The sequence below is a fragment of the Polyodon spathula genome, chromosome 27, assembly GCF_017654505.1.
Source record: "Polyodon spathula isolate WHYD16114869_AA chromosome 27, ASM1765450v1, whole genome shotgun sequence".
In the NCBI taxonomy this organism is placed as follows: Eukaryota; Metazoa; Chordata; class Actinopteri; order Acipenseriformes; family Polyodontidae; genus Polyodon; species Polyodon spathula.
Genome location: NC_054560.1, coordinates 4,797,420 through 4,811,836, shown reverse-complemented (window position 1 = coordinate 4,811,836; position 14,417 = coordinate 4,797,420). Strand labels below are relative to the sequence as shown.

General features: G+C 39.3%; 1 protein-coding gene across 1 annotated transcript; it reads left to right on the top strand.

Annotated features, from left to right (window-relative positions):
• Window positions 1-8,588: 8,588 nt before the first annotated feature.
• LOC121301635 (neurturin-like) lies at window positions 8,589-13,719 on the top strand. Its single transcript, XM_041231194.1, has 2 exons — window positions 8,589-8,799; window positions 11,903-13,719. Exons 1-2 carry the CDS (start codon window positions 8,589-8,591, stop codon window positions 12,313-12,315), a joined length of 624 nt encoding a protein of 207 aa, XP_041087128.1. The 3' UTR covers window positions 12,316-13,719.
• The last annotated feature ends 698 nt before the right edge of the window (window positions 13,720-14,417 follow it).

Sequence of the window (14,417 nt, the reverse complement as noted above, 5' to 3'; positions counted from 1 at the left end):
ATCTCATATGACAAATAAACATATCACAACTATAACCCCAATGTAGTGGCTTATATGAGTAGAAATATATATGAGATATATTCTGTAATCATTTTTACACACAGCCATCATCAATATATATGTAGAATATATTAAATGTGCGGTAATAGATAAAAAAAGTAAATATATTTCAATTTATTTTAGACAAACATAATTGATATTCTAGTATGCACATTTCTTTGTGTCGGGGTGGCTGTTTTTAAGGAAAAAAAATATCGACACACTGATAATCTGCATTGTTTTTCTTAAATAGATGCTGAGCACCTTGCATGAATTCCTGATTATGGGTTTGCTGTCAAGAGTGACTATGGGGGTCTGTATTTGGAGTGGTCTGAGTTTTTAAGATGTAAATACAGTGCTGGTGTGCTGAGACTAAATATTAATTGAATAGACAGTGGCTGTGTTTTGTTAGTGTAAGTAAGTTGTTTTGTTCCACTGAAGTTTTCAAACAGAGGGCTAGTTCAGCCGTCAGTTAGAGACGAGAGCCCTCCCTAAACCCTAAACCCGAAACAGATCTCCTTTTCCACTAGGTGTGCCAACCTACTGCAGTGTCCTCCCTCACTGAACCTGCTGCGCACGTGTCAACTGTCCTTTAGCAAAGCTGCTTAAGCCCAATTGTATACCACTTTGAATCCTGCTGTCAGCAGTCCTCAGAAGTTAATCAGAGATGTGCCTGTACTGGAGGTTACCAGTAGGGGGCACCACTCTCCTCTATGGGGATAGTACGCAGAATACACTAGATAAACCTAAACAGAACTCTGGATGGAAATGTATATAGATAACCCAAAAGCATTTTGTCATTGTGTTTCATGCACAAGAGCAAACTCTGTCAGACTGCATTATAACTCAGTTACAATATGCTGGTTCAAACTGATAAATACACACAATGTGTTGATAATGTGAAACCTCTAAAACGTTTCTGACCGTTTCTAGTACAAGGCACTCCCTTTAGCAGGGCAGAAGTGCATTGGTTTACATGCAGATGACCCGTTTCCTAGATGATGACTTCTTTAATATTTGGAGAGGGTTTACAGGGATCGTGGGTTACCGGAGGAGCTATGGCAAGCCTATTTTTGCCTTGTTGAGTGCTCTATGCATGCTAATGGCTGTCTAGTCTGTGTACTCACCTGCTCCCTCAATAAAACAGGTTGAATTGCCGAACTTGAACACCACCAAACTTTCAGTATGTAATCCCCCCACTTAAGCCACTCTTTATTGTCAATCGAGGTTGTGCAATGTTATTTTAGCAGAACAAAATAAGAAATATTACTGTTGGCCAAAAGCAGGAGCCAGGAGCTCAAGGGAAAATGTGGAACTATTTGTTACTTGTCTCCTCTGATCTCTAACCCTTCCATTAGAGATTATATAAATGTGACTTATTGGAACAATATGTCATTTTTCTATTGACAGATCTGGCAGGCATTAATCTTGGTATAACTGTCCAAAACAATACAATGCCCTTTTCTTGATTCTCGCTACAGAAGTAAACTTGAAACCATTGAAGGAATTGAATATCGCATATATATATATATATATATATATATATAATATATATATATATATATATATTATATCTATATATATAGATGCGGCCTATACATTACAGTTTATCATTAGGGTTATCTATTTGATATTTTCTCTAACTATGCATGCAAGCCTTCCATCATCTACTGATCTGTCTATATCAAATATATTGTTCATCTGCTTAACTGGTAGAACAAAGAAAGAAAAAGTTAAATGTTGCAGTCATGCAGACTATTAGCCTGTGTTCCAAGATCACAAATATTCTGAAATGTGTTGCGTGAGAAAGACACGTAAAGATCACCCACAACCTGTGTATAACATTATGGAGTGACTCTTTTTTTGCAAAAGTGATGTGAGGTTCTCCGTACCACCCTGCTTGTGGACCTCAAGCTTCCCCAGCGTCCTTGCTGACCCAATCCCCTGCTTTTCCTCTCCTTATCCAATCTCTAGGATCCGCGATGTGCTCCACTGTGCACAAAGTGCTAACTGAGACCGAATTTGAGCCCAGAGTTTAAAAAAAAAAAAAAAAAAAAACACAGTTCTTTAACACAAACTCGTGACCTTCCAGCAGGTTGATTTCTAAGCTGAATTTCGCTGAACTCTTTTGACTGTCCTCTGGTACTTATGAACACCAGATCTGGATGCAGGGGCTAATGAAACACATGCAAGGTGTCCTTTGACCTTTCACATGGCCAGCACAACTCCTGGGCATCTCCAGAGAGCTGCCCCCCCCCCCCCCCACACACACACACACTGGGCTGCTAATGACATCCAGAGGCTCTCAGTCTGCTTCTGCTGCACACAACCCAGCGGACGATTGTGTGCCAGCATCAATGTGTGAAGATAAATGCCTGGCAGCCAAAACAAATAAGAACTGAAAAATCTGATTTGCTTGTTAATCCTGCAGTTATGAGAGAGCGAGCTCTGAGGCTGTGTAACTTTTGCTGTTGAAAGCAAGTTCTGAGGAATATGGATACATTTGACTGGGCATTCAAAGCTGTTCTGAAATGAATGCCAGACTCTAGCGATTCTTTATTTAACTAAAGAATGCACACTTGACTAGTTCACATATACAGAATGATCTGCAGGGAGTTTTGGCAGTTGCTTAGTGTTCCGTGGGAAGGAATTTCTGCAACCATTTTATTTTGCATTTGTGTTAAACATCTCAAGTGGTTGCGGAAAACAAAACCTCACCCTTTTTGATTTAACAGTGCTGTCAGCTTTTATTTCTAAAAACAATAATAATAATAATAATAATAATAATAATAATAATAATAATAATAATAATAATAATAATAATAATAATAATAATGTATTATATTATATGCTGAAATATTCTTATTATCACATAAGGATATATGCTCACCCAACGGGCTGTAGTTCCATCAAGCAGTTCTGGTGACAAAAAAAACAAACTAAAAACACAAGAGCGAAAGCCTTATTCACAAATTTATAGTGGATGCTGTTTGCCTAAAAAAAAAAAAAAAAAGCCGTCAAACTTTTTTTTTTAAACAGTCTGACTCATGTGAGATTTAATACTGACAGTGTGAACTACAGCTGCCTTTGAGTAAACACAGGGGTTCGGTCTGCAGCTCTGTCAACCCGTCAGCCTTCAAAATAAAAGACAGTAACAGACACAGGCAATGGAGTAAACAGTAGTGAGTAGTAGCAACGTTAATCCATGCTTGATCCTTAAAGCAAGATAACTCTTCAATCTTACAGCATGGTTCAAACATAGAACCTTCTTTATACAGTCACTCATAAGGAACTAAAGCTCAGTAGCTCATATCAGTGTTGTAACCTTAACTGCTGCCTGATTGAAGGACTGCTGCAATGGTTTAAATAAGGCTTTCTAATCCTGGCTTTCCCGTGCTAGCGCTTCACTGCGTGGTCTGTTTCATCGTTGTAACTTTCTTTTGAAATAATAGCTTTGGTGTTCACCCATCATTTCAAATGGAATTGTAAGGTAAAACTTGTGTTCACAAGGAAGTAGACAAACATTTTGGCAAGTTCCTTCCATCCTAACAAAAGTCAGCCTTGTTTGCAAGACTGGTACCAATAAAGTTTTATGGTTTAAAAATCAACTGCTTATTAAAATAACTGTCAATTACCTGCAATCTCACGGGCACAGCGAGATGTTTGAAGGCTCACGGTCAATTATGAGAACATGTTTAGGAAACTATGTTTAGGAAAACGAACACAGTGCCTATTGGACTTGTTGAGAATGGGTACCCCTACTTGAGCATTTTAGAAACACTTGAATGTGTTTACCATATGCTAAAAATAACCCATTGTTTACCAATTCCTTTCCTTTTGGTGGGGATGAAACACATAAAACATGACATTTTTAAGATTGCAAACTTCCTTGAGAACAGCTATTTATAAAGATACGTCTCTCCTCTGCTATTTTCCAAGGTCTGAATGCTTAAAAAGAACAATTCGTTCTGGACGGGCTTGCTGTTGCCTGCCTGTAAGACAGTTCACTGAACCATTTATATGGTCACATCAGGACTATTTACACAAAGCTACAGATTTCATATCAGGGAAGGGCTCGAACAATCAGCTCTCTACAAACTTGAGTCGGAAATATTGAAGAGAATTGTTTAATTTTCTAGGACTCCTGTAAAATGTCATGGATAAAAACACTCACCGTGTATTCCCAGGTTATAAATGCAGGGATAGAAATAAGACTCCCATTGCATAGCAGTTTCACTTGTTCCAGGTTTTAATATGTGCTTGATTAGCCCTAGTGTATAAGTAACGAGCTCAGGTGTGTCTATTTAAATGCACAGTAAAAAAACAAGAATGCTATGCAACGGGAGTCTTATTTCCATCCCTGAAATTAACCTTCTAAGTAGCTTTGTTAGTACGTTCTTTCTTTAATTTGCAGTTTGGAAGAAGCAACCTTCCCACCCATCATGACCTAGGCTTGGTGTCTCAACTATGGAAGCTGGAAAAGCACAGATACTATCAAAGCTATTCATACCAGAGTGGGTTGTTTTAAATGCAGTGGCTTCAGGGTCTCAGAAATGATTCATTTCAATGAAAAGCAGCCAGTATGTTTCGGATGGCTAGTCTGGCACCCTGATTCCGCAGGCTTGTTTCTGTAACTGCAGACTTTATATAAATAGCAAGTCATATGCCGGACTGGAAGCAGAGGAAGGAGCGGGAGACGAGGGTGCGTTTCAGAACCCACACCCTGTTCCGATCCTTATCGAACTGTGTTCTGTGTGTGTGTGCGTGCTCGGTGCGCGCCCCAGCTTCCCAGCACCTGAGGGAGCCGTGCGGGCAGGCACCCGGCTCTCGTGATGCCATTGCGGTGGACGCCCTCATTGTGCTCAAAAACATCTGTGCAAATTAGAATTGTGAGTCTTCATCTGGTTGGCCTTTGTAACTGCGAAGACCAAAGAGGCCTGCAACCTGCAGTTCTATTTAGACTGTCTTATGCAACTCCTCTTCAAAGCTCTTCGGAAGCTCTTTGACGGGGTCTAGATTGATCTGCAGGGAGGGACCTGCCTTGCCCCAAGTCATTTGTTTCATTTTCCATTGCTTGGTAAGAAGTGAGCTGCTAGTTTTGGGCTGCCTTGCTCAATAGGGATATTTCTTGTATGTTTATAAAAAATAGCGCCATTTTGTTTTAGGCCTCACATACTTGCACTTACGCAAGTTAAACATAGTATGTAATTACCTAAATGATGGTGGATCTAAACATTGTTTAATTATTTCTCTAACCGTCACTTTAGGCTGTTGCTGTCTATAAAAGTAAGTCAAATGACAGGTTTGGTCGTAATTGAGATGTGTCATTATTGAGCAATTGGACGGAACAGTCCCTTTAAAAACACATTAAAATCAATTCTGATCAATCCTCTTCAGCAATTTGTACTAGACACCTTCTCAGTAGTTTTCCCTCCAAATCGTTATCTGTAAAATAAATGCTGAAAGATAAAACCAATGTTAAAACTTGAAGTGGCTTCTAGTCCCCTTAATGAAAGGGCTGCGTGTGGGACTTTATCGGGTGTGGTTCTTCCTTTCTGAACAAAAAGACATTGAGAATGGCAATTTGGAGAGCAAGCTTTGAGTCTTTTGTATCAGATAAATAAAACTAAAGATACAATCCATCCATTCCCTATCATTCTTGTATAATCTGGAATAAACCTGTCAACAAACAATATAGGACAAAAGAGGCCAGAGAAACACAAAGCCTGCGCACTTGATTCTCTTACAAATATATTCCAAAGGCAACCACTGAGCCATGAATGGTACACTGTAACTATGAATCATTTAATAGGTGGTAACAATATGCATAGTGGTATTTTATTGTCTGCTTAGGAGTTGTCATGGCAACACGATTAAGGATGTGCACGAAACAAGTCATGTTCGCTTACACATCTTTCCTTAAACAGTATGGGGAAAACGTTTGGAAGCCGGCTGTCGGAAACCTTAGTCTTTTCAACTGTACGCAGTGGAGCGCAGTGTGCTGCATGCTGGGGTCACAGGGAAAGACGTGCGGACCATTATTTGAATTAGAAAACGACAGCAGAATAATAATGGAAACACTGGAGGATACTGCCTGTGGCAGCAAAGGATCTGGACACCCCTTTACCAAAAATAACCTCAAGAGACTCACATGCACTCCGTTTAGAAAAAGTTAAAGCACTGCAGATCAATACATAGCATGTGACGCAGGGTAAAAGGATTTGGTAGAAGGTTGACCCTGATGCTTAAATGAGGTAATGCACACAAAGGGTACTATACCCAGTCAACTAGTAAACATTAAAAGCCATTGAAACAAAATACCTTTCAAATTCACTGAAGTGAAGGGGTGAAGCACGCTGAGGTCAGGTTATCAGCAGACCTCCTCTGTCACATGACAAGTAGAAGCTGAGGTCGGATTACCAGCAACCCTCCTCTGTCACATGACAAGTAGAAGTTCACTGGGAGAAGCAACTCAATAAATACCTTAGTTGCCAAGTACAATAGTTCCACCCTGCTGGTACCAGAAGACGCATTATCTTGAGGAGGAGCGCTGCAGCTCATTGTTAGAAAGCATGGGCTGTTGGGAGAACTGTGCTGGCAGTTGGCAGGAATAAAGAGGCTAAGATCAAAGAGCTGGGTGTGCTTTTTGTAGAGTTGTTTTTTTTTTTTTTTTGGCTGGAATGAACTGCCAGGTGTATAGAGGAATTCAGCCTGGTTACATGGCAAGCTTCTAGGAAGGGAATATTCTGTTTAGTTCATTTTGATGAGAACTCATGACCGATGTCTTCATGTAAAAATACATCAATGACACAGATCCTTTGTTCTTACTTTTAGCTTCTATACGTTGTAGGATTGAATGTTTTTGTGTTTAAATGCTGGTTGAGCTACTCGACAAGCATTCAGCTGATCAGAGAAAGCCAAACCGAAACCCTTTTGCTGTACCTACACTGCACTATGGCATCTGAATCAGATTTGCTTCTGAAATCCTTCCTTCAAACGTTTCCGTATGTATGGGCTTTTTCTAGAGTTTTAATAATCATAAACACCACCAGACTGGCTGACGGACAGGAAAAGGCTCACAGACTGACAGACAGATCGTAGCTGGAGAGAGGAAGGCTTTGAATCCAATTCAAACCCCTCTGAATCCCCCACCTGCGACGTTGCTTTTGCAGGAGGGTCTGCAGAGACTTCAGTAAAATCTAACCCAAGGCTGCATCTGCTTATGTCTTCAGCCCCTGTCAGTTTACTATTTCCTGTCCTGGATAAGTATTTTAAAATCCCCCTCCCCTCTCCCACCTACCCAAAACAATAAAGTCACTTGTGTGCAAATGTTTGTAAAGGTCTAAAGAAAATAACAAAATAGAAGCAAGGACTACAATCCCACAGAGGAAGCGAGTTTGAAACTCAACAACACATATGGAAAGTCTGAGAGGTCCGGCACAGTTTTGTAAATAGGTGTGGCTTAAACATACATGTGTTTGGAGGCCTGTACGGAGCCAGTCGAGTTCTTCTTTCAGTTGGGAAATATGGACGCGCTGTTTGAGTTTGGAATTGGGTTCAGGTTTGGAACCTTGAAATGAGTTGTCTGGTTCAGATTGGGTCCAGGAAAGAGCACACAGATTACATTTGAGAAATACTGAAAGAAACTGAATACTTTCAGTGACTAACGTTTCAACTAGAAGTCTTAGGCTCTAATGAAGACTTCCAGTGATAACACTGGTCGTTGAATTTATTAGTGTTTCAGTCAGGACACTCTTGTGTTAGAGTACCACCTTTATTAGAATACAACCTAACCTAAACAGTGGTTGAAGAAAAATAAGTACAGTACAAAATAGTTGGAGCACAGCCTTAAAGGGTATATAAGGACCTTTTTATTTCATTGTGTTCCCATGTGTTGCTACAACTGTTTATGTAAGGTGTGTGTATTATTTTTTTTACATTTTGACCACTTTTCTAAATGTTTTAATTGCATTCCCTGCCTCAAGATGGCTTCACATGTACCTGCATGGACCTCTCAGAACTACATTTCCCATCATCCTCCTGCTCACTGGTAAATCCATCTAGGTTACATATGTGAGCAGGAGGATGATGGGAGATATAGTTATAGATGACATTTGAATAAAACCATTACAGAATGATATATACTGCAACCGCTTATGCTTAGAATACAACTGCTGTTTATGATTCAATAATCCATTCCCAACTCCAGTCACACTGTCCACTAAGTCATCTCTGTAGTGCTTTCTGTCATGAAATCAAAGTGATGTGTTATGACACAACGAAAATTCATGACGAATCCAAATCAAATTTCAGTTTCAATCTCAAACCTAAAAATTCTGAAAACGGTCAGTTCAGTTTTTGTATGCAAATAATAACTTGTTCTCAGCGGTGCATTGCATGGACTCGCTCCTGTGTTCCCACAGTGTGCGATGCATGGTCTGGATGTTCATTTTACAGGCAGGGCAGCATCCTGTTTGCAGAGCACTCTTACGGAACTCTCTCACGACTCTCCTCTCTTGCAGGGTTTCAATGTTCTCACTTGCTCTAAGATGAAGTTATGGAAGTTTGCAGCCATCTCCTTGATGCTCTTCAGTGTCGTGCTGTCAGCTTTACTCAGTAGAGACATGATTTCTGGAGGAGAGGGACCCAGAGCCAACTCTTCATCATCATTATCATCGTCGTCATCGCCATCATCCTCAACGATAGGCCTTCGAAGAGCAGCCAGAGACGCAAGCAAACCCAATTCCCTCCTAAGAGAATGTAAGCACAAGTGCTCCTAACACCAACTACTGTGCAGCAACCCTTATGCAAGTTTACAATATTAAAAGCGTAGCAAAGTGTCGTAAGGCATACAGAAAGCATGCGAAAGCAAAAGTAAGCATTGTACTGAGTTATGGCAACGATTATTCAAAAACATTGCAAGCTCTGGTAAATGCATAGCATATATCCATGGGAAAAGCATGGACAAACTGCAGCACAGTGCAAATTCAGCATGGTAAACTTTTATATGAGGTGTGTGGGGCTAGAACTATACCTCAGCAGAGATTGCTCCCTATTACCTACAATCTGTACTAGTATATAACTGTTCCTTATTAACATATTTAATATTAAATATGTATGTTACGTATTTAGAAACGACATTACATAGAATAGGTATGCAAGTCAGCCTATACATATATGACAGCATGTATTTCACCTCCTGAAATCTTTAAGGGTGAGTGATACTCTTGGGAACACCCCTTGTGTTTCTCATGATGTTTTTCAAATGAAGGCATACTTTTAGCACACTATTAGCCTACCTTTAATTGTCATGCCGTTTAGAATTGTGAGTCTGTGCACTACATCCTAAATATCAGAAGCTTAACAATAACAGATGTTAAAGCTGCATGTAACATATCCCATCACAGTACACAGCAATAAAATGTCATTCTGTTAATCCGTGCTGCTCGGTGACTGTACAGCTCTGGCCAAAAGTTTTGCATCACCTAGTATTTTAGGATCTTTTATTTAACATCATGTAATTTAAGAAACTACAAAACGATAAAGCTGGAAAAATCTCCTGGAAGCCATAATAGTAGTACAGTATTTCATGTTTTGGATTTGGAAATGTCACATTGTTCCATTTTTATCAGTTTTTCGTTAGGTATATGGAAAACCACAATATGTAATTCAATATGTTAATGTAACATTATTCAACAGGTTTAGTTTGACTTTATGAAGCAAGATTAATGAATTCTACAGGGTGATGCAAAACGTTTGGCCATAGCTGTATATACGTTGCTGATAACAGGAGAGTTTCAATATAACCTGTTCTTGTTGAACGCGATTCCTAAGAACATTCTGCACGACAGGGAACACTTGTTCTCCCACCCGCCTCTTTCCTTGCTGGAAACGATAAAGAATTAAAAAAACAACAGAAAAGTATACAAGCCCTCCAAAATGAGTTTTGCTCTAGATGTTTGTTCTGGTCTTGCCATGGGCTCATTACACGCAAAGTTACACAGCCTCGCTGAAAGACAATGAACAGCATTAGAATAAAAAGAAAAACACAAACAGATGTTTTTCAGGACCTCCCCAGACAAGAACCAGTTTACATGTTGATTCCAGGAGAGTGCAAACCGAAAGTGTCTCAATGCCTCTGTACAAATCAGAAGCCGGTGCTGTAAATAAATACACTGGATTCCACTTGAAACTGGTGTTTAGTTTTACCACCCTGACAGAAATATACAGTACTGCAAGAATAGGCTTTAGTTGTAAATTCCTAGAACGTTTTACAAAAGAAATAACCTTCACCTGCTATCACTCACTGCTTAACATTTTCTTTCATAAATACCAGAGCTGGTTTAACTACAGATGACTCTCAAAAAGAGTTGCTGTATTTCTCAATAGTTAAAATTATCATAGGAATCACTTTTCCTAAACACTGGGTTACAGCAATCATCCTTGCGGGTGGAAAATGTTTTAAAAGCACCTTTAAATAAAGAAGTACGATATCATTCATAACAAAGCATTTAAATGTATTCTTCTGAGGTATAAATTCGAAACACAGTCAATCATGCACACATCTTGGCTAATGTTTTGACTTGTCGTAAAATAACTTAGACTTGTTGCAAAACTTAGTAAAATACTGGCGAGTATGCATTCTCGAGTGGCTTGGATCAGGGTTGAATGATATTATAACTGAATACTGCTTGCAGTTAATCCCTTACATATCGCCACCCTGTTGGAATTCCCTGTCTGGGGTCTTTGTTTCGCTGATAGAGTTAGCCACCCTGTCTGAGGGTACAACCTTTGACCTTGGTTCAGTTCAAAGTCACCTGTGCTAAGTAGCCGCCTGGGTATTCCGTTCTCAGCCAAGCATAGCCTCTCCCTCACTGTGGAGCATCAATCCTTTCCTGACACTGTGTTAACAAGCAGATGTGTTTGCAACTTAATAATTCGGGCAACAGGTATTTTCTACCTTGACAGTGTTTATTTGTCCTGCCTGCTGCAGGATAGGGTCAAAACGCTGCACGAAACAGACCTAGTTTAAAATGATGTGGTTGTTTTAAGTCAAATTCCTGTCGACACAAACCGCCTTCCAACTATTTCATTGTGTTTAGTGTTCTGTTTAAATTATTATAATGTTTTTTTAATTTGAAAAATGTCCATAATACACAATCAACAACAATAGGAATACAATTTTTTTTTTTTTTTACAATAAATATTACAAGCGTCTATATGCATAATCTGTGCAAGACTGGCATAATTCACAAAATGCAATGCAATGCAATGCAATATATATATATATATATATATATATATATAATATATATATATATATATATATATATATATATATATATATATATATATATATATATGGGTTTTACTGTATGCATATTTCAGAATTATTCATTGAAATACAACATCTCTGTTTCACGCTGTTTTTGCTGTTGTCGGTTGGTACACTGCTGGGATGGATCATGAAGATGACAACCCTTGACTCTGAGAAAGCCCAGCACATTGCAAATTACAGGGTTTTGCAAGATATGTCAAAACTCAGTTTTAAAACTATGCCATTAAATTCCACCCTTTCACAGAAATAGATTTGTTTTTGTCTCGTTCTTTCCTGATCTTTTTTCTCTCCAGGGTTCCTCGCCATTACCCTGTGTAAATTCTCTATCGCCTTTTGTACACCAGGAAAGATGGACTTACACCCAGCAGGGGGCGGTGTAATATTTTTAGGGGACTAATTCTAAATATCATATTATATATGTCAACAAACTATTCACGCTTTTTTGATCTGTATTATTATTATTATTATTATTATTATTATTATTATTATTATATTATATTATTATTATTATTATTTCTCTCCTAGTTACAGCTTTGTTTCAAAGCTACACAGAAGGGGAGGTCCAGCAGCTGATCAGCACCCTCATCGACAGACACCGACTGGCCGGTGGAGGCAAGAGGACTAAGAGGGCCAAAAAGGGCCTGAAGCCGTGCTCGCTGAAGGAGCTGGAGGTGAGCGTGAGCGAGCTGGGCCTGGGCTACCAGAGCGACGAGACGCTTCTCTTCCACTACTGCAGCGGGAAGTGCAATGCGGGCCGTCGCAACTACGACCTCACCCTGGAGCACATGAAGCGGAGCGGCCAGGTGAAGAAGGGCAAGGCCAGGCACAAGCCCTGCTGTCGGCCCACCTCCTATGATGACGACTTTTCCTTCTTGGACAACAACTACGAGTATCGCACCATCAAAGAGGTGTCCGCCAAGGAGTGTGGCTGCATCTAACGTGGTGGAGATAACGCCAGAACGGGCAACCTCAACCTGAGGCTCTAGGACCAGGATTTCTATCATGGACATTGAAAATGTATTCCTATTCTTTTCTGGATAATCCAGTATCCATATTATTGCTGGAATGTAGAATCTAAATTGGGTTGAAGCATAAACTTACTTGCATGTTAATGCAGTGACTCACAAGCCTGTCCCAGATAAAGAGCTGTGTGTGACGCTCTATTGACACAACCTTTCACTGTATTGTGCCAGTCATAGTTAGACGATAGACTCTAAAGAGTTTCTCCCATAAGTGTGTGAGAGCTGATTACATACAGACTGCGGTCATCTTCAGAGCAAATGTTCCAGCAAGGGAATGTGTCAGGCAAAAACATTCTCTGACACAATAACAAGCACTCACACACTGATGGAAAAGACTGTGTACATAGATACTTTGCTTGACAAAACATTGTCTTCAAATTAATAAGGGAAATGGGGCTAGATTCTCAAAGCTCCACATTGGCATTGCTACCGTTCATTCAGAAAAGAAACACACCCAATAAAGTTACTGTTAACGCAGTTGAGGCACTTTTTAAGAGTCCCAGGTTGTCTCATCAGTTTTATAATTGCAATTGCTGCCTTTTTGGCGTAGAAAGTTTGAGAATGTCGTCCTCTGTGTTGATGGGGAGTGAATGCAAACGTTTGTCGTGTATCTCTAGACGTACGTGCGCGTGTGTGTCCACAGTACTGTGTGCAAGGCCATCAATGAAAAAAAACTTATGGACCACTTATTTTTTTTAAACTCAAACTGTCCAATGAATCAGCTCTGACAATCTACCTCATTTTAGTTGAACACAACTGAATGACAGCCATTGGAAACCAGGAAGTCACAGAGAAGCATGCTTGGACTAACGATCCACACTCAGCAGAAAAGAATATCCACCAAAACATCAAGGCTTGTAGACTAGACCAGGCTTGGTATCAAAGACAAACAAAGACACAGTTACAATGAAACACAATATATGTATTTGTATATATGTCTCGTTACCCATGGCAGACAAAATGAAACAATGAAAACAAATGTTAAGCATTGCATAATTCATATTTATGACCCTGTGCTTCAAGTCTCATCTTCCCTGCTGTGTAATAGCTTGTACACATATAATTGTAAATGCCCAGGCAACAGCTGTCCAGGGACCACCACAGACCAGTAACAATCAATTCAATCAACCGGAACTGGGAATCTTTCCCATGCATTGTGTGCTTTTTTATGTATTTATTTTTGTATATTTTGATTTATGGTTTGATTCGTTTGCACATTCCTGGCACGTGCAAACAGCATGGCAAGCGGCCGTCAAACTCTACTGTAGATAAGAATTCAGAAAGCGGAGAATGTTTTCGGCATTTCTGATTATTTTTTTAGAAGCCTTTTTTTTAAATATAATTTGCAGAACAAAGACGTCCTGTGTTTTTTTTTTGTTTGTTTGTTTTTGTTTTTTTTCTGAAATGCTTTATTTTAAATCCAGCTAATAACAGTAACAGTGCACAGAAACTGCTTCATAGTTTTAACTCTTTAACTAAAATAGTTTCAGGCATATGCTATACATCACTAGTGTTAAGCTTATGGTTTAAAATAAGGTTTCTTATAAAATATTTAGTTACTTTTGCTTATGCTGTAGTGCCCGTGGTCATTATTAATAACTGTGTAATGTTAAAAAGACCAAAAACATTTATAGATGAATTATGTTTATGAAAAATCTTTAAACTAAAGTGTTACCATATTGTTTCAACATGATTCAAAGCTGGAAAAAAAAAAAAAAAAAAAAAGTATTTTCTTCGCTTTTTTTGTTTACAGCTCAAGGAAAACATTTCCCTAAACAAACTGCAGTTTCTAATGAATTTCAGCTGAAACCATTACATTATCTGCATGGGCTGGGCATTGTTTTCATGTGGCTTTTTTAAAAAATCATTTGGGAAGGATGCTTGCAGTCAAGTGTGACTTTGCTTCCTGTCTGTGGTACACAGTGAAGCTTCAATCGACTATGCTCCACAGGCTGCACTAGGGGAGGTTAGAGACACGATTGTTCATTACGTGCAGGGAGCTGTTCAATTTATAGGTG